At 35.3% G+C, this 27,855-nt stretch overlaps 2 protein-coding genes across 3 annotated transcripts in view; both read left to right on the forward strand.

Moving 5' to 3' along the window:
• The window catches only part of LOC110454651, a 66,267-nt gene extending 59,869 nt beyond the window's left edge, over nucleotides 1-6,398 (forward strand). The window contains exons 35-41 of the mRNA XM_021504286.1: nucleotides 1,531-1,696; nucleotides 2,636-2,703; nucleotides 3,315-3,415; nucleotides 3,897-4,043; nucleotides 5,545-5,634; nucleotides 5,865-5,991; nucleotides 6,376-6,398. Coding sequence (XP_021359961.1) covers nucleotides 1,531-1,696; nucleotides 2,636-2,703; nucleotides 3,315-3,415; nucleotides 3,897-4,043; nucleotides 5,545-5,634; nucleotides 5,865-5,991; nucleotides 6,376-6,398 — 722 coding nt within the window. The remainder of the gene's footprint in view (nucleotides 1-1,530; nucleotides 1,697-2,635; nucleotides 2,704-3,314; nucleotides 3,416-3,896; nucleotides 4,044-5,544; nucleotides 5,635-5,864; nucleotides 5,992-6,375) is intronic.
• The window catches only part of LOC110454660, a 29,452-nt gene continuing 7,978 nt past the window's right edge, over nucleotides 6,382-27,855 (forward strand). The window contains exons 1-16 of one of the 2 annotated variants that reach the window (XM_021504293.1): nucleotides 6,382-6,463; nucleotides 7,457-7,603; nucleotides 7,794-7,955; nucleotides 8,170-8,268; nucleotides 8,897-8,991; nucleotides 10,178-10,325; nucleotides 10,510-10,720; nucleotides 13,508-13,610; nucleotides 14,397-14,628; nucleotides 15,226-15,401; nucleotides 15,654-15,756; nucleotides 17,370-17,552; nucleotides 18,513-18,689; nucleotides 19,211-19,331; nucleotides 19,726-19,805; nucleotides 27,169-27,345. In XM_021504293.1, coding sequence (XP_021359968.1) covers nucleotides 6,404-6,463; nucleotides 7,457-7,603; nucleotides 7,794-7,955; nucleotides 8,170-8,268; nucleotides 8,897-8,991; nucleotides 10,178-10,325; nucleotides 10,510-10,720; nucleotides 13,508-13,610; nucleotides 14,397-14,628; nucleotides 15,226-15,401; nucleotides 15,654-15,756; nucleotides 17,370-17,552; nucleotides 18,513-18,689; nucleotides 19,211-19,331; nucleotides 19,726-19,805; nucleotides 27,169-27,345 — 2,274 coding nt within the window. In that variant the 5' untranslated portion in view covers nucleotides 6,382-6,403. The remainder of the gene's footprint in view (nucleotides 6,464-7,456; nucleotides 7,604-7,793; nucleotides 7,956-8,169; nucleotides 8,269-8,896; nucleotides 8,992-10,177; nucleotides 10,326-10,509; nucleotides 10,721-13,507; nucleotides 13,611-14,396; nucleotides 14,629-15,225; nucleotides 15,402-15,653; nucleotides 15,757-17,369; nucleotides 17,553-18,512; nucleotides 18,690-19,210; nucleotides 19,332-19,725; nucleotides 19,806-27,168; nucleotides 27,346-27,855) is intronic. The other variant, XM_021504294.1, reaches the window with a different exon arrangement.

A 27,855-nucleotide genomic window follows, 5' to 3' on the forward strand; every position in this document is an offset into this window, starting at 1 on the left:
ACTCACATGTAAGTAGCTGTGTCCTCTCACATTTAAGTAGCTGTGTTCTCTCACATGTAAGTAGCTGTGTTCTCTCACATGTAAGTAGCTGTGTCGTCTCACATGTATGTAGCTGTGTCCTCTCACATGTATGTAGCTGTGTCCTCTTACATGAAAGTAGCTGTGATCATTCACATGTATGTAGCTGTGTCCTCTTACATGAAAGTAGCTGTGATCATTCACATGTATGTAGCTGTGTCCTCTTACATGTAAGTAGCTGTGTTCACTCACATGTAGGTAGCTGTGTCCTCTCACATGTAAGTAGCTGTGATCTCTCACATGTAAGTAGCTGCGTTCACTCACATGTAAGTAGCTGTGTCCTCTCACAAGTACGTAGCTGTGTTCTCTCACATGTAAGTAGCTGTGTTTACTCACATGTAAGTAGCTGTGTCCTCTCACATGTATGTAGCTGTGTCCTCTTACATGAAAGTAGCTGTGATCATTCACATGTATGTAGCTGTGTCCTCTTACATGAAAGTAGCTGTGATCATTCACATGTATGTAGCTGTGTCCTCTTACATGTAAGTAGCTGTGATCTCTCACATGTAAGTAGCTGTGTTCGCTCACATGTAAGTAGCTGTGTCCTCTCACATTTAATTAGCTGTGTTCTCTCACATGTAAGTAACTGTGTCGTCTCACATGTATGTAGCTGTGTCCTCTCACATGTAAGTAGCTGTGATCTCTCACATGTAAGTAGCTGCGTTCACTCACATGTAAGTAGCTGTGTCCTCTCACATGTAAGTAGCTGTGTTCTCTCACATGAAAGTAGCTGTGTCTTCTCACATGTAAGTAGCTGTGTTTTTTCACATGTAAGTAGCTGTGTTCTCTCACATGAAAGTAGCTGTGTCTTCTCACATGTAAGTAGCTGTGTCCTCTCACATGTAAGTAGCTGTGTCGTCTCACATGTAAGTAGCTGTGTTCTCTCACATGTAAGTAGCTGTGTTCTCTCACATGTAAGTTGTTCCAGGGTATTCTATGTCCTCTCTAAAGTTGTCTTGTGGCTAGCCAGTTGTCTGTCAACTTACATGTTCTTTGTCCCCACAAATAAATGAGGATTTTGTCTTAATTTTCATTTGGCCAAAGAGAGAAAATACCAGTTCCTTTTTCATAGTTTGAAATATGACTAAAGGAAAGCAATTCCTATACATTTGTACAACTAAAGATTTTGAAAGGTGCCAAGAGATACATGTATGACACATATAAATTCCATCTGCTTATTGTATAAGTGGGTAATTCATTTTCTCCTTTAACAACATCCCAGAAATAATTTGGAAAGTTTAGATAAGACACATATAATACAAGTGTATAAATTCTTCTTAGTATATTTCTGTATTTGTCATACATTTTAATAGATGAATGCATCAGGATGAGGTTTAAGTATGTTGGTTTGGCATAGGATGGTAATATACAGTTCTGCCTCTGCAGTGCTCTCATTCAAGGATGTTTCCCCACGATTCTTGTTTAATGTTAAGCTTTGTTTGGTACACTTAGGATTGGTTGTTGATGAATGTCCACTACTAAAAACACCACCCAAGGAGATCCGAGACAGAGGCTTTAAGACAATGATTGGTTATCTGTCTCGCTTATTGAGGGGGTCGGTGGACTGTAAAAGAACAAAGCTGATGCTGGTGGGGTTAGGAGGCGCTGGTAAAACAAGGTAAACATGCTCCAAGCTACAGAGAGAGGTATATGTATTATCTGTCTGTGATATCCTGTTAAAGTCACCTGTCATGCCTATCAACTACCATACAGGATTATAACATCATTCACCTCACTTAGGTAGTGTAGTGGTAGGACGCCCGGCTCGCAACCGAAGGGTTGCGGGTTCATGTCACGACACTGTGTTGTATCTTTGAGCAAGATACTTTACTCCACTTGTTCCAGTCTACTCAGCTGTAAATAAGTACGTGGTTGGGCAGTGCTAGAATTGTTGAATGCTAGCTTTGAGCGCCAAAATGGCAGCACCGGCTGTATGCTCCCCAGGGGGTTGAGAAAGATGTTAGCTAGTTGCAATGGTTCTTTAACCATGGATAATAATTTGTGTACTGCTTTGAGACCACCTATAAACTAGATTGTGATAAAGCGGTATATAAGAACCTCGAAATATTATGACTTGATACAATGTTTTTCACTGACCTCTAATGCGTCTATCCACTCATCTCATTGACAATGTAATTAGGTCACCTGAGACAAAGTCTCAAGTGACCTATTGCGATCGCCTTTTGTCCNTCCGTTTCTCTCCAGACCTCTTATTTCCTTGTTGGGAGGTGCTGCATTTTTAGCTCATTTGGCCAAAGTTGTGAGGCATTCATCGTCCATTTGTTCGCTGCCAACTTATCACATTTTTTACTTTTTTTTAAGATGCCTATAATCATCACATTTAGCATAGAGCTTGCTAGGATAAATTGCTATCAACTTTGTTCAAATGAATGGACTTGACCGACTTTCAAAATCACAGAGTCAGAATTTAAAAAAAAATAGAATAACATCTTCCAAAAGAACTTTTATGCTATTTATGCTATAATGATACTATTCTGATTAAAGTTTGAGATTTAACATGGATTTCAAAGCAGTTACATTGATATAACAATTACAGCTTGGTGAGAGCACTGACGTCAACTGATCAACGGTCAACTTTAACAGGAGCAGATGCCATAACAGATGGTTAGTGTTACACAGAATATCAGGGAAAAGGGTCTTTTTACACTGCTAAGTCATTTCTCATTCATCAATGTGGAAAGTTCATGTTTCTGAAACCTGAAACGATAGAATTCCTTTACAATCAGAGTAAACGGCCTTGTTGATCTTGACATCAGTAATTACTGTAAAATTCTTTTTTTTTATATTCACATAATAAATTTGTTTTACATTTTTAAGATAATTAAGATTAAAGTTTTTGGACGACAAAATTGAACAAAGATCCTTTCAGAAACTGTTGATACTGGTGCTATGAAGAAGTTGATTGGAAATACATTTTATTTAATTTTAAAATGATTTCAAGTCTGAGGTCTTTTGAATAAATATTTTAAGACTTAGTGATTAACAGTATACCAGATGTAGAGATTTTCCTGTCCAAACTACTTAGTCATCATTAATGTTTTTTATCCTACATTTAAAAGAAATTAAGCTTAGAACACTCCTTTGATGTTAATGTGTTAAACCTGTATGTCAGTCTGGTGGCCAAGGAACATTTTACATAGAACAAAACAACATTTAAGTGGAATTCAGCTGAAAATCATCTTAATCTTTACATCGATTGATTTACTTGTGTTCAGGTATCGACATTTGTACCTGGGATGTAGATCACCAAGGAGACAAGATATCTTACAGCGTGTGGGACTTTGCTGGTCAGACTGTCTACTACAACACTCATCAGGTAATGGAAGTCACGGTCAAATAAGGGGGACATCTCATAAGGTACTTCAGCACTCAACAGGTAATGGAAGTCATAGTCAAACAAGGGGAACATCTCATAAGGTACTACATCACTCATCAGATAATGGAAGTCACAGTCAAATAAAGGGACCATCTCATAAGGTACTTCATCACTCATCAGATAATGGAAGTCATAGTCAAATAAGGGGAACATCTCATAAGGTACTTCATTACTCATCAGATAATGGAAGTCATAGTCAAATAAGGGGAACATCTTTAAGGTACTTCAGCACTCATCAGATAATGGAAGTTATAGTCAAATAAGGGGAACATCTCATAAGGTACTTCAGCACTCATCAGATGATGGAAGTCATAGTTAAACAAGGGGAACATCTCATAAGGTACTGAAGAACACTGATACATCTTATTTTAATGATGATGAATACTACAGAAGCTGCTGATTTACTTTTGTAACATTGCAGTTTTTCCTGTCAGACCGTGCAGTGTATCTGTTGCTATGGAACACAAGACTTGGACATGAGCATGCTGGTCTAAAGTTCTGGCTCAACTCTATCAGAGTACACGCCCCTAAAGCCCCAATCTTTGTGGTGGGCACCCACAGTGACCAGGTAAGTTGAAGACTCATAGCCATCACAGTATATACTCCCAAGGTCACCATCCTTTTAGTGGCTCCCATAGTGACAAGGTTAGGGAACACTGTCCATCACAGTGCATACCTTTAAGCCTATTATTGTAATTTTATTTACATTCTTTCAAGGTGTTGAGTATTCAAATCACGCCTAACAAAGTGTTTTTGAATTTTTAGGGTCCCACATCAAAGCTACGAGTCCCTATAATATCAGAATTCCAAAAGTAAATGTCAAGGTCACTGTTACTAAAAAAACACCAAAAAAAACAAGGGATATACTGTAATGCCCTTTCTGAACTGCTAGTGTTGATTTAGGTAGAAAATGATATTTAGTGGATATTCTATGTGAATGACAATATCACAGTGATCCCTGATCCTAAAATCCAAGATGGCTCAAATTCTGTCATGCATGGTACATCTGAGCGGCTAAAACATACACGGTTATAAGCTTTGTTCTATTGGTATAGTTTTGTTCGCACTTGGTGGTAATTGGTACCTACATGGGAAATAAGGACTTATTGTCTGGACTCCATATTCTAAGATGGCTGCCCTTGCTTCTGATTGGCTGAGACACTTTGGGTGAAACTTGCTGTTTGTCTGATTTTGTTCATTCTAACTAGTAGATGGTATCTTTAGGATTACATGTGTGTAACATCTTATAACCTATCATCCATAATCCAAGATGTTTGCTGTGGCTTCTGATTGGTCATTATGAGTGATAAGCTCTTTAAGGTCATAGGAGTGTATTGATAAACGGAAATAGGAAGTGCATCCCTAGTTGAAAATCCAATGTAGGGAGACAGTATCACAATTTCCGCATATTCTGATGTTTAATATTAAACTGATAAATATTGCATGTTTATTATTGACAGAACAGTGTGTTCTCTCAATATTAAAGTATTTCAAAGCAATCCAGGCATTAATTCAGNTCGAGGCATTAATTCAGTTTTTTTTTTTTATCAATGAGTCCCATATGTCCATTTTTCTGTACTTCAGGAACCCGGCTACCTATTTCACTACTGTGAAGTTTTTCAAGAACGATAACTCTTTACATGCAATTACTATATGTACATGGTTTTATTATAAAATGTCAATTTTTAAACGTTTATAGATAATTAATTTTACACAATTTCAGCTTTTATTAATTTGATATACATTAATGCAATACTAATCTATGTCACTATCATTTTTTTTGACATTATTTTGCCTAAAATTGTGTCTTTCATTTTTTTTTCAAAACTCACTCCTTTTTACATGAATTTTCATTTCAAATCCTTAAAATTCTGACAACCTATATTTTTTTTTGTGGCAGAAAATTTTCTTTACTTCAACGCAATATAACTACAAAATTGGAAGAAATCCTACTGAGAAATGTTGACACAATCCTATTACCTTAAGGGGTCGAGTCCAAGATAATTAGATATGAATATAACCCTACTGTTTAGATGTCTGGTTTATTGAATGGCTGTTGTTGTTTACAGATGACCAAGATGGAGTTACCTGTTGATGACATGCGCCAAAAATACCACCAAATTGTTGGCTTCCATTTTGTCAGCTCCAAGACAGGTGATGTGAGTATCTCAACACTAAACCATACATGTGAATAAAAGTTACCATTGTTTAATAAACCTTATCCAGAATTAGTTTGAATAAGTATTTGAACCTCATCCAGGAAAAACATATTTTCTTTTGAATTAAGGAATTTAGAAAATTTCAATTTAATAAAAATCTCAACACCTATTCGAAATTGCCAAAAGTTTTTCTTATGTTTAAATATTGTCACTGTAATGATTCATTGTAGGGCATACCTAACCTCCAGGAGGCTTTGTTCAAAGTGACCATCCAGCAGGAATACATGGGAGAAAAGATTCCTCACGCTNTCCCCATGTATAACTCAAGTAAGGCCACATCCTCTGTGTGTAACTCAAGTAACTGTAAGGCTACCTTCCTTATGTCTATGTCCAAAGTTAGCCCACATCCCCAATGTGTGACCCTTATAAGGCCCCTCCCACTTTGTATGACCCCAGTAAGTCCACTTCCCATATGTATGACCTGAGTTAAGCCACATCTCCTATTGTGACCCCAGTAAGACAATGTCCCCTTTGTCCCACTTTGTCCTTATTCCCCGTGTCTGGCTATATAATCAGGTCATACTTCTATCCTTTATACCTGATATATCTGATAAGTTCAATACTATTGACTGTTTATCAGGATATCAATATTTTTTGTTCTGGATGATAAAAAAATGAAAATAAGTGAGGATACTTATGTATTATATAGTATTAATGAAACAATGTTATTTGTATTAACAGAGAGAGAACCAAAGACAAAGTGAATGTAATGGTGTATCAAAGTGTGGAGAAGAAAGCCTCGGAGGCTGGCATTGTTGATCCTACAGAGGTATGTAAATATCCAACGTCATTTACTCAAAAAAAAATGTGACAAAAGTTTATTAACTTATATTAATCTCTCTTGCTGCCATGATGGAAGAGTGCAGATGATCTATATGTTGCTCACTTTACTGAAGGCCAAGTGAGCTGATAACAGGGCGTAGATATTAAACATTAAACCCCTACTGGTACTAACGGAGGAAACTATGGGTTTGTATTCTGTGCATGATTAAGTCAGTCTTGCACTGTTACCAACAATCATCAGATTTTGTATGCAAGCACCTCCTGATATATAGCTAGCTGTTGCATTATGAAACTGGGTATATACATGCCCCACTATATACAAATGTGTTCCCCATTGTTCATTGTACATAACTTTGTCTGGGACTTAATCTTATATGTCATTGGTACATAATATATCCTTGTGTTTCTTCTATTTTATGTAAGGACATTATACACTGGGTATGTGGCTACACCATAAGAAGTTGAGAACAGTAACATTATGACTTGTATTTGACCTTTGACCTTTATCTGAAGTACTGAAATACAAATTTCCAGAGCATATCTTTAATTGGCTGGTGTTTCGTGTCCACAGTGTATGTACTTCAGTCTTGGTTTGTTGAGTATTATAAGAGGGTGCACTGGGGTACATACCGAAAATTGGAGCCAAACAAACTCTATTTTACTTTTGACCTTGACCTCAAGCAATGAGATACTTGTATCTGGGTCATACATCACCCAAAGATTCATGTGGGGAGAATATGGTCTCTGCAGCTTCTTTTCTGCTTCATACAAAAACATATGGGGTGCAAAGTTATCTATAAAGCCCTTAGGTGGAACTGTTGTGGACTTAACTTGTTCATTTGAAAAACATATTATATGGCATATACCTGGATAAGAAAACAAAAACAAAACAAAAAACAGGTTGGCTATTGTTGCTCTTGGACCTATGGTTATATTCCAGTCTCTATCTTTACTTCATGAATGCATTTGGTTTTACTAGATAGCACAAGCAATCCAGTTCCTGCATGATCTTGGGTCGGTGCAATACTTCCCAACGGAGCACCTGAAAGGACATGTAGTGATAAACCCTCAGTGGATTGTAGATGTCATGGCCTGTGTGGTGTCCATCAAACAGGAAGGGATCACGGTGTGTGTGTACGTCTTATAAATAATCTAGGTGTTTTTGATTGTTGATCAAGACATCCTGAATGTTTTTCAGTCACCTGGTCTATTGACTGTTACTATTACTGACATGTTGAACTCTTGGACTGCTGATGATGTGTTAAGTATATGGTGTGTCTTACAGCCAACTTGATGTATTACATCTGTTGTTACAGGATGGGCGTCTGATGCACTCAGATCTTGATGCTGTGTGGTCCGAGTACCATACGATGGCCTCCTGGCTACTCCGGCTTACAGAGGAGTTTGACCTCACTTTTCAACTAGAAGGGGAGAGTTGTAACATTGTACCCTGCCTACTCCCAGAGAAATGGCCTGATGTAAGCTCATGTCACTGTACCGTATTTAACCACAATTGAGCCCCCCCCCCATTTAATCAGGATGACTGACCTTACCTCCAAGATATAAAATGGCTGGTTAAGATATGTTGTAGTGTTAAACAGCTGTATTGTTTTCACAATTCAACTAAGTATTTTAGTACTGATATTACATGATGTTACTTTTTTCTCCTTCATTATTAATGTATCACCTCAGTTTGAGTGGCCTGATATCATCAAGGATGAAGGGATATATGAAATGAAGCTGGTCTACAAGTTTGATTACCTGCCTTCAGGCTTGTTTAACAGGGCACAGGTGAGTCATACAGATACTTCAATCATGTGTGGTTGTCAATCATTGATTTAAACATCTGGTACTGGGAGATTATAATTGTCGATGTGTCACTCTATCTGTAGATATTATTTCGGCCACTCTGCTATTGAGATATGGCTCTAGAATTACTAATAATTAAACCTTGTACTGTCCACTAGACCTGAAAACAATTTGCACACATTTTACCTATCAAATTAATCCTGTGTGTGTAACTGTCATGTTATTAGCTATGACCCCAGATTTACTAAGGATTTTATTGATAAACTTCCAGATATCTGTATCATATGAAAAGATATTGTTTCAACGCAAAATAGAAATTTTAACAAGACTTGTGGTTTGAACTAAAAAGATTCAGTCCCTGAAGTCGTGTTATAGAATTTTCAGATACCGTATTGTTCTCCTGCCAACTAAAGTCCATTAAACCCAGGTGGTGTATATAATAGTATTAAAATTATATGAACACTCTTTTACAACAACCAACCCGAAATAAATACATTTTCAAGATATTTGTTAACATATTTTCTAGATATTTGTTGATTTGCTTTCTAGATAGTTGTGAATATATATTCAAGACCTTGAAAACCTAAACCGTTTTATATGTTTAATTTAGGTGAGGCTTCATGGCTACTCGGAAGACTCTATGATTTGGAAGAGAGGCTCCTTCATAGAGAAAAATGGCCAGTTAGCATTGATACAACAGGATGGGTGAGTTGTGATATATTTTAGTGGTGATGTCGTACACCGCATTAATGTCATGTAGGTAATGCAATGAGATTTCTGAATGAGATATGTTTAACTGGTAATGTCAGTGAAAGATAATTAAGTCCCTAAAACAAAATGTATGGACTTATTGTTTTACTCCGTTGCTTATTCCTATTTCTTCTACGTTCTTTCCCTGCAAGGTTTCCACCACTTTTTCTTAAAAGTATTGGGCGGAATTGCCCCATTACAATCAGTTTATTTATAATGTAGTGATATCCATTAGTGAAAATGTTTTGCTTGTAATGTAAATAAGACATTATGTAAATGATACAAATATTGGCTACAGCTACTACAATAGTCACTATAGAAGTAAGAGTAGACCACAGCCACTACAGGATGAAACCAGATGAAAAGAGACATCTAGGTGATACTGATGTGTTATGAAGCTATGACATCTCAGTCAAAAACAGGCTCCTTCACTTTGTCATTGCATCCATCTGTGTGTGCATCTGTCTATGTGTCTGTCTGTGCATCTGTCTATGTGTCTGTCTGTGCATCTGTCTATGTGTCTGTCTGTGCATCTGTCCATGTGTCTGTCTGTGCATCTGTCCATGTGTCTGTCTGTGCATCTGTCCATCCATCTGTGTGTGCATCTGTCTATGTGTCTGTCTTTGCGCTTGCTCATGTGTCTATCCATATTCAAAAGTTTGTGTACTTGATATGTTTTAAACCGCTGAACTTAGCAGTCATTGGTCAAAGTTAAAGGGTCAAAGGTCATGGCTAAAGATCACACTTTACCACTTTTAAAGTGAAAGGCACGTGTACAAAATATATCTCATAAACCCCCAAACGAATTCAGTTTATATTTATACCATAGGATGGTAACTTTGAGTTCTACACTTGATTAGAATTGGATGGTCATCAGTCAAGGTTAAAGGGTCAAAGGTCATTGGCAAAGTGTCCATCTGTATACATGCACTTAACTCCTGAACACATTTAGTTGATATCTACACCATCACATGTCACAGGTTTCAGTTATGCTAAAACTTTTAACTTTTCTTCCTCTGAATTATATAATAGCCAATAGGCCTATGATGATGATATCTGAGCAGTAGCATAGTGGGACGTAGATGTACATTACTTGCTTTGTGTTTCATTGTTCATACAGACATGTGTAATTTCATTCCAGAGAATCAGAGCTGAGTGTGAGGGTACAAGGTCCAAACCCCAGTAACATGCTCTTTTTCATCCATGAGGTATTTGAAGGTTTGATCAACGAGTCGTTCCAAGGAGTCACCTATGACTACGAGATACCGTGCCCCGACTGTACCAAACATGTAGGTATAACTACATGTCTATCCTGTTTGTCTGGCACACTCATGCTTCTTGTAATTATTTAACGGTATGCATATTGAACAGAATTTCACAATTATTAGTTGTTGCTAGTGGAGACAAACTATAACATCACAGCAGAGAAAAAGACTTGGAGAAATGTGACATTAATGTCCTGTGTGTTTACAGTACCAGAAGGACCCACACATGTTTAAGGCGTCCAGTATACGTCGAGCCCTGGAGCTGAGGGCGCCCTTCCTGCAGTGCCAGAAACAGTTTCACACGGCGTCAATACTGAGCCTTCAGGCCATTCTCGCCCCAGACACTAACAGTGACTATGAAGTACACCTCGACCAGGACGTCAATAGTCTGCTACAGATGCAGAAGGAGATGGCCACAGGTGAGTGTGTCTCTGTCTTACATCATCACCACACTTTCCATTTATGGTGATTGCTATTAGGTGTCAAGTTTGTTGTTGCTAATATTTAACAGTCTCAAAATTTGCAAAGTGTTTTATATAACTTTGAAAATCAACAAATGGAAGATGCCCCATATACAATAATGTACCCATTACCCATTTTATCTAGTAAATAAGAGAAGTTCAGCTCCAATATCTGACTTATGTCATTAGACGGTAGGAAACTTAGAGCTTAGGAAGAGAAAAAACAAAAAAAAAAAACATATATTGAGACCTGTACTTACACAAGTCTTTAAAGTTTTGATGTTTGGAATATTCTGTCTGTTACCGCCGGTGAATTGTTCACTACCGGTAGCACTGGCCTTGCAGGTCTAAGGGTGTTTTTGGGATATCATTATAGGTGGAATTTCCCTATCCTACAACCCTGGACATGGAAGAGTCTTATAGTATACAATACATGTCACTACACACTGACCTAAAATACATGTAGTCATTATGCAATATCCAATAGTGAGTATATGACAATTGTGGGAGGGGGCAAAAACCACCCCACCCCTTAGATACATCTAGTAATTATATAATATCCAGAAGTGAGTATATGACTATTGTGGGAGGGGGGCAAAAACTGCCCCACCCCTTAGATACATGTGGTAATTATATAATATCCAATAGTGAGTATATGACTATTGTAGGAGGGGGACAAAAAACGTCCCACCCCTTAAGGCAATAGGATTGTGTCACCATTTCTCAGTAGAATTTCTTCAAATTTTGTCGTTATATTGCTTTGAAGTAAATAAAATTTTCTGCCACAAAAAAAATATAGGTTGTCAGAATTTTAAGGATTTTAAATGGAAATTTATGTAAAAAGGAGTGAATTTTGAAAAAAAAATGAAACACACAATATTTTACAAAATATTGTCAATAAAAATGATACTGACATAGATTAATATTGCATTAATGTATATCAATTTCATAAATGCTGAAATTGTGTCAAATTAATTATCTATAAACGATTAAAAATTGATATTTTATAATAAAACTATATACACATAGCGATTGCATGTAAGAGTTAATTATCGTTCTTGAAAAACTTCATAGTAGTGAAATAGGTAGCCAGTTTCCTGAAGTACAGAAAAATGGACACATGTGACTCATTGATTAAAAAACAACTGAATTAATGCCTGGATTGCTCTCAGATATTTTAATATTGAAAGAAAACACTGTTCTGTCAATAATAAACATACAATATTCATCAGTTTAATATTAAACATTAAAATATGCGGAAATTGTGATACTGTCTCCCTACATTGGAGTTTCAACTAGGGATGTACTTCCTATTTCCGTTTAGCAATACACTCTTATGACCTTAACTACATCTAGTAATTATATAATATCCAATAGTGAGTATATGACTATTGTGGGAGGGGGCAAAAACCGCCCCACCCCTTAGATACATGTGGTAATTATATAATATCCAATAGTTAGTATAGTAATTATATAATATCCAATAGTGAGTATATAACTATTGTGGGAGGGGGCAAAAACCGCCCCACCCCTTAGATACATGTGGTAATTATATAATAGCCAATAGTGAGTATAGTAATTATATAATATCCAATAGCGAATATAGTAATTATATAATATCCAATAGTGAGAATAGTAATTATATAATATCAAATAGTGAATATAGTAATTATATAATATCAAATAGTGAATATAGTAATTATATAATATCCAATAGTGAATATAGTAATTATATAATATCAAATAGTGAGTATAGTAATTATATAATATCCAATAGTGAGAATAGTAATTATATAATATCCAATAGTGAGAATAGTAATTATATAATATCCAATAGTGAGTATCGTAATTATATAATATCCAATAGTGAGTATCGTAATTATATAATATCCAATAGTGAGTATATAACTATTGTGGGAGGGGGCAAAAACCGCCCCACCCCTTAGATACATGTGGTAATTATATAATACCCAATAGTGAGTATAGTAATTATATAATATCAAATAGTGAATATAGTAATTATATATATCCAATAGTGAGTATAGTAATGATATAATATCCAATAGTGAGTATAGTAATTATGTAATATCAAATAGTGAATATAGTAATTATATATATCCAATAGTGAGTATAGTAATGATATAATATCCAATAGTGAGTATAGTAATTATATGATATCAAATAGTGAATATAGTAATTATATAATATCAAATAGTGAGTATAGTAATTATATAATATCCAATAGCGAATATAGTAATTATATAATATCCAATAGTGAATATACTAATTATATAATATCCAATAGTGAGTATATAACTATTGTGGGAGGGGGCAAAAACCGCCCCACCCCTTAGATACATGTGGTAATTATATAATATCCAATAGTGAGTATCGTAATTATATAATATCCAATAGTGAGTATGTGACTATTGTGGGAGGGGGCAAAAACCGCCCCACCCCTTAGATACATTTGGTAATTATATAATATCCAATAGTGAGTATCGTAATTATATAATATCCAATAGTGAGTATGTGACTATTGTGGGAGGGGGCAAAAACCGCCCCACCCCTTAGATACATTTGGTAATTATATAATATCCAATAGTGAGTATAGTAATTATATAATATCCAATAGTGAGTATATGACTATTGTGGGAGTAAACATGAGTAACCTTACTAGTGTATTAAAATATTCATGTCATTTTTATGTGTGAATAAATGTTTTCATTTTTTATTTGTGAGCAGATATTTTCATCTCCTACTGCTCTAGAGATGCTCCTAAAGATAGGTCAGAGGTCATACATCCAGCTGATATTTACGCCGACCTTGAGAAAGAAGGATTTTCTTGGTAAGTTTGATTAAGTCTATGTAAATACAGATTTATTAGAAAAATAATAGGAGGTACAGATTTTTAGGACTAAGTAATATTATTACTCAAGTTTGCTCCATTTAGTAATCATATAAGTATCTAGGGTTGTCAGTCACAAGGTCCGATAGGTTGAAGAACTGACGTATAATTGTCCTTTACCTAACAGTTATTTCTTGGAGGGTGGAGCTCTGTACTCCCGTGAAGAGTTGGGGTTGAAGAACTGACGGATAATTGTCCTTTACCTTACAGTTATTTCCTGGAGGGTGGAGCTCTGTACCCCTGTGAAGAGATGGAGTTGGGGTTGAAGAACTGACGTATAATTGTCCTTTACCTAACAGTCATTTCCTGGAGGGTGGAGCTCTGTACTCCCGTGAAGAGGTGGGGGTGAAGAACTGACGGATAATTGTCCTTTACCTAACAGTTATTTCCTGGAGGGGGGAGCTCTGTACCCCTGTGAAGAGATGGAGTTGGGGTTGAAGAACTGACGTATAATTGTCCTTTTACTTACAGTTATTTCTTGGAGGGTGGAGCTCTGTACTCCTGTGAAGAGTTGGGGTTGAAGAACTGACGTATAATTGTCCTTTACCTAACAGTTATTTCTTGGAGGGTGGAGCTCTGTACTCCTGTGAAAAGTTGGGGTTGAAGAACTGACGTATAATTGTCCTTTACCTTACAGTTATTTCCTGGAGGGTGGAGCTCTGTACTCCTGTGAAGAGTTGGGGTTGGGGTTGAAGAACTGACGTATAATTGTCCTTTACCTTACAGTTATTTCCCGGAGGGTGGAGCTCTGTACTCCCGTGAAGAGATGGCCCAGCAGCTTGTCCATTCGTCAGTGTTCCTCGTACTGATCTCCAATAGTTACGCTGCTGACGAGGTCTGCTGTGACATGTATAAGTACGCTGTCAGCACCATGAAACGCCCAACTATCTGTGTGGCTGTGGGCGAGAACTTTGACTGGAAAAAGAGTCCCTCACTCGGGGTTATCATGTCGGATGTGGTAAGTGTATAGGACTGATACAAATAGTGGAATAATCATATTCAGAACAGAACATGGAGTTTCATAGAGTTCATTGTTCCCACTGTACATATCTGGGAAACACAAGTTTACCGAGTTAATACCTGGGTAAGATAGATGTTATTAACTTCTATTACTTAAGTGCATGATGTTGGAATCACATTGTTTGTCTGTCCATTCATCTGTCCTTAGATGGAATCTTGTCAGGAGAACTCTTTCTACAGATTTCATCTAAATATGTGAATCTCCACAGACATAGTCACTTCAGTGTGGCGAAGTTGTACACCTGTGTTTATTGTATTGCTCCAGCTATGATTTTATGGGTGTTATGCCCCTTTTATGAAATACCTAGTCTGTTCATTCTGATTTACATAAACATTATATCAAGAATAATGGTTATGAAACTTTCAAATAGAGTTATATGAATGAAACATGCTACACCTTGTTATAACTGAATATTTTGGCATTTTTATGAAACACCGGCCGAGGCATTAGCAAATGATGACTGTTCCAGGTTTTCATGTGTAGAGGTGTTTTTTAATTATTGATGTGTACAGGTACTTTTGTTAATGTTTACAGGTATTTGTGAACATGATCAACTCTAAGAAGCCAGTGTATGAAACCAAACTAAAGGAGTTGCTCTCCACACTACAGAAACACGAACAAATCTCTCAGGTGAAACCGGAGACTTTCGGTTCCTGCTTCATCAGCTACTCCTGGGCTAACTCTAGGTTAGCTGTAGAGTGTGGTACCAAGTAAGTATGTCTGTTATGGTTTGGTTAAGTCTGTTGTTAATTGGGGACTAAGATTGCAATTGTGTAAAAGTGGACAGGGTCAGTCTTTAATTGGCATATAGGATGAAGTAGGTGTATGTGTAAAGGTCAGTCAAGATTAGTTCTGGGTTAGAGTACCTTAAGTGAGTATCGGTGTATGTGAGTTTTCGTGAGTAATAATTAATGTATGTAATTAAGTGTATTATCTGTTGTAATGCTCTTCTTGCTCTGTAGGGAGCTACCAGGAGCCCTGGGGTTTGGGGATCCACGCCACATTAAAGATTATTTGGAGGAGAAAGGCATAAAATGTTGGTTAGATATTGATCAAGTCAGTGTGGTAAGTATACAAGCAAAATAGAAACTCTGCAAACTTGTTGAGGCTCTGATAGAGTGGTAACTATGTCTATTGATAATAAATGATGTCATGCATTCAATTAAGTTAATTAGAGCCCTGCATCTGCGGGTGCCCTATAGTAATCAGGTTGTCTGTCTGTGTGTCTGTGTGTCTGTGTGTCTGTCTGTCTGTGTGTCTGTCTGTCTGTGTGTCTGTCTGTGTGTCTGTCTGTCTGTGTATCTGTCTGTGTGTCTGTCTGTGTGTCTGTGTGTCTGTCTGTCTGTCTGATTTTTGGCTTTTGCATTATGTTGATGGAAGTAATTAGGGTATCTTTTTAAAACCTAATAAGATTGTTTTGCTTCCTCAATTTTCAAGCGAATTGGATTCAAAATGCTAATCAGCCATCTTGGATTTTGACATCACAGTTTATTAGTGGCAAATACATCTCTCAGCAACTTACCATTTTGTTTTGACATTATAAAGCGAAGTTGGTCACAATCAAACAAGGTGTCAACTAATCAAACCTCAAGGTCATCGGATCAAAGGTCAAGGTCAAATTTCATATTTCTTAACTGCTAAACATTGTGTTATGACATAATGAAAAAAAGCTGGTCAGATTCAAACAAGATGTCAACTGACTAATCCTCAAGGTCAACAGATCAAAGGTCAAGGTCAATTTTTACATCTCTCAACTGCTGAACTTTTGTTATGACATTATGACCTTGAGTTTTGGTCAGAATCAAACAAGGTGTCACTGACTAAACCTCAAGGTCATTAGATCAAAGGTCAAGGTCAAATTTTACATCTCTTTATTGTTAAACATTTTGTTATGACATTGTGAAGCAGTGTTGGTCAGAATCAAGCCGATGTCAACTGACCAAACCTCTAGGTCATCATATCAAAAGTCAAGGTCAAATTTTACATCTCTGAACTTCTTAACATTTTGTTATGACATAATGACCTTGAGTTTTGGTCAGAATCAAACAAGGTGTCAACAAACAAACCTCAAGGTCATCAGATGAAAGGTCAAGGTCAAATTTTACATCTCTTAACGGCTTAACATTATATGAAATTTTGAAGCGAAGTTGGCTTGAATCAATCAAGGTTTCAAGTGACCAAACAATCGGATCAAATGTCAAGGTCAAATTCAATTTACTTGGTTTTTTAGCTCGCCTTTCAGAAGAATGACCATCAAATAGTATCAACATTGTCCAAATATCAATATTTTGGGTCAAGTCATCATGAGAGGTTGGCAAAAGTTGTGAAGTAGTATATAAGTAACAATTTAATGTCAATGTAACACACACTTCAATCTCACTATAAGGATTAGATACATAGCGGGACCCTTCCTGACGTGTCACTGTTCTTACTACTTCTGGAAACAAAACCATTATATTTTTATCCTGTGGTAGTATACTGCTGTACTTAGTCGTGCCTCTTTGTAGGATTGGCATCTCATTGTGATATTATTGCACTATACAGTACTCAATTATTTCTATTTTGTAGAGTAACTTGTGTTAACTTTTTGTGATATCGTTGTACACTACAGAACTCATTTGTTCATGCCAATTTGTGCTGTTGGCGACTTGTGTTTAACTTCACCCTTTACCCCACAGAATGACCAGTTGTTGAACAGGATAGCACAGGGTCTGTCCGAGGCGCGGGTAGTGGTGGTCTGTGTGTCCGACCAGTACGCCCAGTCTAAGATGTGCTGTAAGGAGATGAGGTTCGCCATACAGCTCGAGCTACCAGTGGTGGTGGCCATTGTTGGATCTGGGAAGCAGTGGAAACGGTCAGAGGTAAATCCTACTATGGCTACTTATACTGTGATCACCTTCATTATGGTGACCAAGGAAATAACCATCAAAGTCACTTGGCCCTGGTATCTCCACGGTTGGTTAGAGCTAGAGGGAAAATTTAAAAATTTGAATACAACAAAATCAAGAACAGCCCTACCATTTCACTGCTATGGGTTTCTTTAGACCGATCAGATTGATGTGTTTTGAGGATTGTTTTTGCTTTTCATGACCCTGTTTTTTTGCGGCAACAATTTGAAATTTTCATCTTTGAGCAACAGACAACAGAGATTACTCTATTCAGTTAATCTGAGCAATAAAGTGGAATGATTGCATTAGAGTTAAGTTTAAGAGGATCAGGAACACATGAGAATAGAAGTCCAAGGCCTGTATTCATGAACCCATTCTTGTGCTCAAGCATGGATTTTGTGCTTAAGCCAAATTTCTTGTTTTCATTATAAGTTACCAGTAATGAAAAAATTCTTATTTTGTCAATGATTTGTGAAAACATTGAAGAGGCTTAAAGCCAAATACTGTTTTCAATGTTTACACATGACTTTTTGAGCATTTGACATGATTTAATCGAGTGACAAGAAAGTGGGTTTGAGGACAGAATCCATGCTTGAGCATGAGAACAGTTTCATGAATACTTGCCCAGGAGTGAAGTTACCACTTCACCTAAGGTCATTAGAGATAAGGTCACTCTAACTACACAACCATGAGAACTTGTAGAACATCTGGACTTCATCAGGTCTAAATTGACCAGGACTGAAGCCACCATTGCTTGATCTGTTTAGGAATTAGCCAGGAATCAGATATGCTAATTCATTTTTCATACATGTATTTCTATGCATTAGCTACTACAGATGTATGTCTGGTAAAGGATTCTGTACCTACTCGTTTAACCCTTGTTCAATCATGTAGTGATATTGTTATATAAACTTGATTTATTTAATGTTACAGGTGGGCTTTAACTCCATGTCGTACCCTGCTGTGGACTTCCAGCGACCTAACCCCAATGCCTGTGAGGACCTGCTCACACTAATAAAGTCAGAGATATTACCTGAACGTGTGGAGGTGACAGACAGGCGGAAGAGAAAAGACCAGTCACACAGTGACAGGGCTAACAACTCATTTAAGGTGACTTACATTCTCTTCCTGGTATAGAATCCACATTTCACTCAATTTCTGAGAATCTTATAATAGGAGGTTGCTGAATTTTCTCTCACATCCAAACTATACTGTATATGATTAAACCCTAGCTGACACTTCTACTCTATTTCTTAATTATATTCTAAAAATTCCCCTCCTCAAACCCAATTGATAGTATGAAAGGCTTTCAAGTGTTCTAAATACATTATCTTGACCTTTATTCTTTGTCACAGGTGTCAAATGTGTGAGGCACATTTTCATTCTCTTTCACCATGAATCATTTGCCAAATTTGTGTATGCACATTCCTCTAGGGATGGCAGACTGGTGCATACCAAAATTATGTAAATTGCTTTTGTTTTCAGAATCATTGCCCTCTATTCATTTTATCTAAAAAAGTGTGTCATATGATAATATAACAGGTGTGTGATACAAGCCTAATAGGTTTCTTCAGTCTGTGTGGTCAATACCTGAAACTTAAATTGTTTTTGTTAATTTTAAATTTTAATAGGAAATGTATGAGCTTGCCCAGAGGAAGTTTTTGAGACAGATATCAAATTACGCTGTCACTCACGACATGGCTAGCTACCCCCGCCTGTTTGTGGTGGACATAGTCGACAATAAATCACCAGGTAGGAATAGTACAGCGTTATTTTCATGTTAATTTACTAATTTTTAATCTTGTTTTATTTTTCTTTTAATTGAAAGGAACACTGGAAACTTCTTGAAGTTCTCTTTTAATTATTATTTCACATACAAACATCTACCTATAAAGTGACATTGACAATTACCAAGGGCTGTCCTAACATAAAGCAGTTAACTCAAAATGATGGTTAGAGGACCGACACAAGTTGCTTGTCAGGAGAATGTCAATTCCGCACCATTAGTGTACTGGGATTCTAACTCTGTAGACCTCACAGCCACCCAGGGCTAGTATTTTGTTTCATTCTGTTACAACTACCTTGTATTATTATATAACTTCTGGTAAATGGACTTTCAAAAATATTTTTTGGTTTCATTTTGTAGAAGTAAAGAACACCTTACCAAATGAAGATGAGTTTAAGTCCAGAAAATACTGCGTTCACACCTTGTGTGAATGTGAACAGGTAATTTAAGGCTACATTGCGTGAGAACATTATATGAAAGTGCAAAGAAGTTATTATCATAATTATCACGCAACAGAGTTGGCCAAATTACTTTGAAGAATTTCACAACTCGGAGACCAGAATAAATTGATGACATTTAATAAAATAACAAATAACAAAATTAATTCAAGTATTACAAGTATCACTAATCTTTCCCTATCTGACTAAGGAACTCCTTTGATATCCTGCCTAATAGGTAGATATCACATAATATTATAATCTCGTAATCTGATTGGTTGAGAAAGATGTGAACATTTTCAATGTAACTTGCTCGTTTTACAAAGATAAAGAAGGCAGGGTGACATTCCAAAAAATATCACATGTGCCAAACATATGCGTGCACGGTTCGTCCCAATGCCAGGGTGTTATTCCAAAAATTGTTACATGCGCCAAATGTATGCGTGCACGGTTCGTCCCAGTGTTAGGGGGTTATCAAATCACATTCCTGGTTGGTTCATTCGACAACTGTTTTCACCCCTCGGAAAGCATTGTTGACCTCGGCTTCGCCTCGGTCAACAATGCTTCCTTGTGGTGAAAATATGCAATATCCCCCTCTCATGAATGTGATATTTATATAATATACTGTCACCACAAGAGACGAGAGAAGACAGGATGTCTCGTTAACAGTAGGGCTACTGTATGACTTCATTAAAAACAAATCAGCTCATCAGTCCGTCAGTGAAGACTGAAATTACAGTAATCGACTGCTATTGTTACAAATGTACAAAACATTATATTCTGCTCAACAGAAGTTGTATTATGCATACCGAGGAGTAATAATGAAAATTACATAATAACATAATAAACTGATGATATCAACACAAGTCAAACCCATCTTACACACCATTATTGTAGTACTTACTTATTGACCAATATGTGACTAGAAATATGGAATGACTAGCTTAATGACTTAGTGTATCAAGCGATACGATGAATAGGACTAGATATATAAAAATGACCAACTGTCGTCCTCTGTATCACAATGTAACTAATTTGACCCAGTAATGGCGCCAAATCTAAATTAAGACGTAATATCAGAACATGCTTTCTGCACAAGGCATTACAACTTATGGACTGAATGCAAATTACTTTCATATGACATCTATGACAACTTATATAGATACATGTTATTAATCATTATTATAATGCATTATGTAATAAACATACATTTTGGCTTGGCCAGGGTAACATCTTTAGCGAGTAGGCTAAACAGCACATGTGTTGCATCAATCTTTGGATAATTTCTGAATATGCCTTACATATAAAAGAGTTCCAAACAAACATTGGCAGGAACGATAACTCTTGAAGACATTTCAATATACGTAATCAAAGTACTGAGAGTACTAGACTCTGGTTACAGAACACATATTACTACATGTAGATAATCCTATCCAGCTTACAACATATCAGAATAGACGGATAACCATAACAGGCTGCATAATAACCAAATAAATGATACTCAAAAATCATACATAATTGCATACACATACTGAGATACGTTTATAATTAACCACCCTAGATTGTTCACACATCACTGTAGATATACAGTATATTAGTGATATAGTACAACCAGTATGTCCACTGCACAATGAGTACACGTCCCTCCGCAAACAACTGTCTCTCCGGCGCGCAGAATTACATAATCTTTTCACCATGAACTGCTGAAGTCGCCTCGGTGTAAACGACTGAAGTCGCCTCAGTGTAAGAGACTGGACATCATAAGGCCACGACAAACTGTAGGGGAACATCAGACATCCACCACCACTGAGAGCTTCATACCAGTCGTAGTACCAGTAACATAGTAGAACCAATAACATAGTTGTACCAATAACATAGTTGTACCAATAACATAGTTGTACCAATAACATAGTTGTACCAATAATATAATTGTACCAATAATATAGTTGTACCAATAATATAGTTGTTCCAATAACATAGTTGTACCAATATAGTTGTACCAATAATATAGTTGTACCAATAATATAGTTGTACCAATAACATAGTTGTACCAATAATATAGTTGTACCAATAATATAGTTGTACCAATAATATAGTTGTTCCAATAACATAGTTGTACCAATATAGTTGTACCAATAATATAGTTGTACCAATAATATAGTTGTACCAATAACATAGTTGTACCAATAATATAGTTGTACCAATAACATAGTTGTACCAATATAGTTGTACCAATAATATAGTTGTACCAATAATATAGTTGTACCAATAACATAGTTGTACCAATAATATAGTTGTACCAATAATATAGTTGTTCCAATAACATAGTTGTACCAATATAGTTGTACCAATAATATAGTTGTACCAATAATATAGTTGTACCAATAATATAGTTGTACCAATAATATAGTTGTACCAATAATATAGTTGTACCAATAATATAGTTGTACCAATAATATAGTTGTACCAATAACATAGTTGTACCAATATAGTTGTACCAATAATATAGTTGTACCAATAATATAGTTGTACCAATAACATAGTTGTACCAATAATATAGTTGTACCAATAATATAGTTGTACCAATAATATAGTTGTACCAATAACATAGTTGTACCAATATAGTTGTACCAATAATATAGTTTTACCAATAATATAGTTGTACCAATAATATAGTTGTACCAATAACATAGTTGTACCAATATAGTTGTACCAATAATATAGTTGTACCAATAATATAGTTGTACCAATAACATAGTTGTACCAATAATATAGTTGTACCAATAACATAGTTGTACCAATAACATAGTTGTACCAATAATATAGTTGTACCAATAATATAGTTGTTCCAATAACATAGTTGTACCAATATAGTTGTACCAATAATATAGTTGTACCAATAATATAGTTGTACCAATAACATAGTTGTACCAATAATATAGTTGTACCAATAATATAGTTGTACCAATAATATAGTTGTACCAATAACATAGTTGTACCAATAATATAGTTGTACCAATAATATAGTTGTTCCAATAACATAGTTGTACCAATATAGTTGTACCAATAATATAGTTGTACCAATAATATAGTTGTACCAATAACATAGTTGTACCAATAATATAGTTGTACCAATAATATAGTTGTTCCAATAACATAGTTGTACCAATATAATTGTACCAATAATATAGTTGTACCAATAATATAGTTGTACCAATAACATAGTTGTACCAATAATATAGTTGTACCAATAATATAGTTGTACCAATAATATAGTTGTACCAATAATATAGTTGTACCAATAATATAGTTGTACCAATAATATAGTTGTACCAATAATATAGTTGTACCAATAATATAGTTGTACCAATAATATAGTTGTACCAATAATATAGTTGTACCAATAATATAGTTGTACCAATAATATAGTTGTACCAATAATATAGTTGTACCAATAATATAGTTGTACCAATAATATAGTTGTACCAATAATATAGTTGTACCAATAATATAGTTGTACCAATAACATAGTTGTACCAATATAGTTGTACCAATAATATAGTTGTACCAATAATATAGTTGTACCAATAACATAGTTGTACCAATAACATAGTTGTACCAATAATATAGTTGTACCAATAATATAGTTGTTCCAATAACATAGTTGTACCAATATAGTTGTACCAATAATATAGTTGTACCAATAATATAGTTGTACCAATAACATAGTTGTACCAATAATATAGTTGTACCAATAATATAGTTGTACCAATAATATAGTTGTACCAATAACATAGTTGTACCAATAATATAGTTGTACCAATAATATAGTTGTTCCAATAACATAGTTGTACTAATATAGTTGTACCAATAATATAGTTGTACCAATAATATAGTTGTACCAATAACATAGTTGTACCAATATAGTTGTACCAATAATATAGTTGTACCAATAATATAGTTGTACCAATAACATAGTTGTACCAATAATATAGTTGTACCAATAATATAGTTGTACCAATAATATAGTTGTACCAATAACATAGTTGTACCAATAACATAGTTGTACCAATAATATAGTTGTACCAATAATATAGTTGTTCCAATAACATAGTTGTACCAATATAGTTGTACCAATAATATAGTTGCTCCAATAATATAGTTGTACCAATAACATAGTTGTACCAAAAACATAGTTGTACCAATAATATAGTTGTACCAATAATATAGTTGTTCCAATAACATAGTTGTACCAATATAGTTGTACCAATAATATAGTTGTACCAATAATATAGTTGTACCAATAACATAGTTGTACCAATAATATAGTTGTACCAATAATATAGTTGTTCCAATAACATAGTTGTACCAATATAGTTGTACCAATAATATAGTTGCTCCAATAATATAGTTGTACCAATAACATAGTTGTACCAAAAACATAGTTGTACCAATAATATAGTTGTACCAATAATATAGTTGTTCCAATAACATAGTTGAACCAATATCGTTGTACCAATAACATAGTTGTACCAATAATATAGATGTTCCAATAACATAGTTGTACCAATATAGTTGTACCAATAACATAGTTATACCAATAATATAGTTGTACCAATAAAATAGTTTTGCCAATAACATAGTTGTGCCAATTATATAGTTGTACCAATTACATAGTTTTACCAATAACATAGTTGTACCAATAATATAGTTGTACCAATAACATAGTTTTACCAATAACATAGTTGTGCCAATTATATAGTTGTACCAATTACATAGTTTTACCAATAACATAGTTGTACCAATAATATAGTTGTTCCAATAACATAGTTGTACCAATATAGTTGTACCAATAACATAGTTGTACCAATAATATAGTTGTACCAATAATATAGTTGCACCAATAATATAGTTGTACCAATAACATAGTTTTACCAATAACATAGTTGTACCAATAATATAGTTGTACCAATAACAAAGTTGTACCAATAATATAATAGTACCAATAACATAGTTGTACCAATAACATAGTTTTACCAATAACATAGTTGTACCAATAATATAGTTGTACCAATAATATAGTTGTACCATTAACATAGTTGTACCAATAATATAGTTATACCAATAGTATAGTGGTACCAATAACATAGTTGTACCAATAACATAGTTGTACCAATAATATAGTCGTACCAATATCATTGTACCAATAATATAGTTGTACCAATAATATAGTTTTACCAATAACATAGTTGTACCAATAATATAGTTGTACCAATAATATAGTTGTACCAATAACATAGTTGTACCAATATAGTTGTACCAATAATATAGTTGTACCAATAATATAGTTGTACCAATAATATAGTTGTACCAATAACATAGTTGTACCAATATAGTTGTACCAATAATATAGTTGTACCAATAATATAGTTGTACCAATAATATAGTTGTACCAATAACATAGTTGTACCAATATAGTTGTACCAATAATATAGTTGTACCAATAATATAGTTGTACCAATAATATAGTTGTACCAATAACATAGTTGTACCAATATAGTTGTACCAATAATATAGTTTTACCAATAATATAGTTGTACCAATAATATAGTTGTTCCAATAACATAGTTGTACCAATATAGTTGTACCAATAATATAGTTTTACCAATAATATAGTTGTACCAATAATATAGTTGTACCAATAACATAGTTGTACCAATATAGTTGTACCAATAATATAGTTTTACCAATAATATAGTTGTACCAATAATATAGTTGTTCCAATAACATAGTTGTACCAATATAGTTGTACCAATAATATAGTTTTACCAATAATATAGTTGTACCAATAATATAGTTGTACCAATAACATAGTTGTACCAATATAGTTGTACCAATAATATAGTTGTACCAATAACATAGTTATACCAATAATATAGTCGAACCAATATCATTGTACCAATAATATCGTTGTACCAATAACATAGTTGTACCAATAATATAGTTGTACCAATATCGTTTACATGTCTCAGGTCACGTGACTAGCCGCACGGCTGCCTACCGCATGGTCACTAATACACCCCCACCTTGGACTGTAATTAATAAAATACCAACTTTTACTGCCCTGAACTCGTCTATTAGGCTTGACATGGATATAATTGAACAATATTTACATGTATATTCCACTGTCAACGAGGCAAACCACGTAAAATTTAGCTTTAGGATCACCTCGGCTAAACTATACTCAGACAATAGAGTGCCGCTGAGAGCGACTGCTAACCTGACTTATAGCTGAACAAATACTCTCTGACAGCTTAATTCATAATTATTAACATAAACCATATACATTTATATCCATGTGTAACATAACACTCGCCCCCGGGGAGTCTTCACTCCTTGCGGGAAAAATAGTGACTGCCACAAATTCACTAGCACATATTCTCACTACTAATTGTAAGCTACGCTCTGATTGGTCAGTGAAACGAAGATTAAACAAAGACTTTCCAATGATCTTCCTTCTGTACATAACAACCTGTAATCGGCACCCCTCGGTACTTATATATACAATAACCTGTGATCGATAACCCTCGGTACTATCGTATATGTACACATGACTATGTGACAATAATGAAATATTTTTATAAATACAAGCCATTTGGATTGAAATGTTTCGCCTGTGCTCCACTTTGACCATTAATGCACATATCAGAGAAACTAACTTAAACGCAAAAACTTAATGTTGATTGAGATGCTGACAAAGTCAATGGACCATTAAAGGTACGCTGCATCCAGCATTTGATGCATGTGTTGAGATGTACTAACGACAATGCATCTATGGTCCAAGTTTGGTTGTTCTAGCACGTATACTTTTAGTGAAACTAACTTAAACGCGAAAACTTATTGTTGACGCCATCTCGGGAAAAACAACACCTAAGTCTCGCTTCAGTTACTTCGTGGCAGCGAGACAATAAATCATTCTTCACTGTCTACTAAGGTACTGAATGCCTTCTCAATGATATAAGTTGTTCTTTACGTGGCAGGATTCAATTGTACATATGATTAAGGTCGCCTTCTAGCTTCGAGCTAGATGGAATTTCCCTTTAGCTCAATGGTAGAGCGTCCGACTATAAACCTGGAGATCAAGGGTTCGATCCCCGATGGAAGCACACTGTTCTCTTTCCAGTTACATTTAATATGAATATGTTTGCACTCATTTATAAGTTATTATAGCAAACAAACATGTGGAATCTTGGAATATACATTGTTTCATATACTCTATTGATATATGTATTCTAAAAACTGTTTGTATGCTAAGTCAGAGATGATATTAAGCACTGTAAATATATGTGTACTTGATTTGGTGTAGGGCTGGCACTCAGTCTGCAAACCTCTGGAATTGGAGGAGGACTTTACTGGCGAAGATCTGGAGGAATATGCTTCCTACCTGGCTCATGTTACCTTGGTGATGAAACACAGTCCAGACATTGTCCTTAATCTCTTCTCAGATGTGGATGGTCAACAATATCTCAATTATATACAGGAGGTGAGTATGTTGTAGTGAGAGGATACAGAAGGTGTGTATGTTATAGTGGGGAGATACAGAAGGTGTGTATGTTATAGTGGGGAATACAGCAGGTGTGTATGTTATAGTGGGGAGATACAGCAGGGGTGTATGTTATTGTGGGGAGATACAGAAGGTGTGTATGTAATAGTGGGGAGATACAGAAGGTGTGTATGTTATAGTGGGGAGATACAGGAGGTGTGTATGTTATAGTGAGGAGATACAGAAGGTGTGTATGTTATAGTGGGGAGACACAGAAGGTGTGTATGTTATAGTGGGGAGATACAGAAGGTGTGTATGTTATAGTGGGGAGATACAGAAGGCTAGTATGTTATAGTGGGGATCGAGATACAGAAGGTGTGTATGTTATAGCAGGGAGATACAGAAGGTGTGTATATTATAGTGGTGAGATACAGAAGGTGTGTATGTTATAGTGGTGAGATACAGAAGGTGTGTATGTTATAGTGGGGAGACACAGAAGGTGTGTATGTT

Source organism: Mizuhopecten yessoensis, unplaced genomic scaffold (assembly GCF_002113885.1).
Source record: "Mizuhopecten yessoensis strain PY_sf001 unplaced genomic scaffold, ASM211388v2 scaffold7987, whole genome shotgun sequence".
NCBI lineage: Eukaryota > Metazoa > Mollusca > Bivalvia > Pectinida > Pectinidae > Mizuhopecten > Mizuhopecten yessoensis.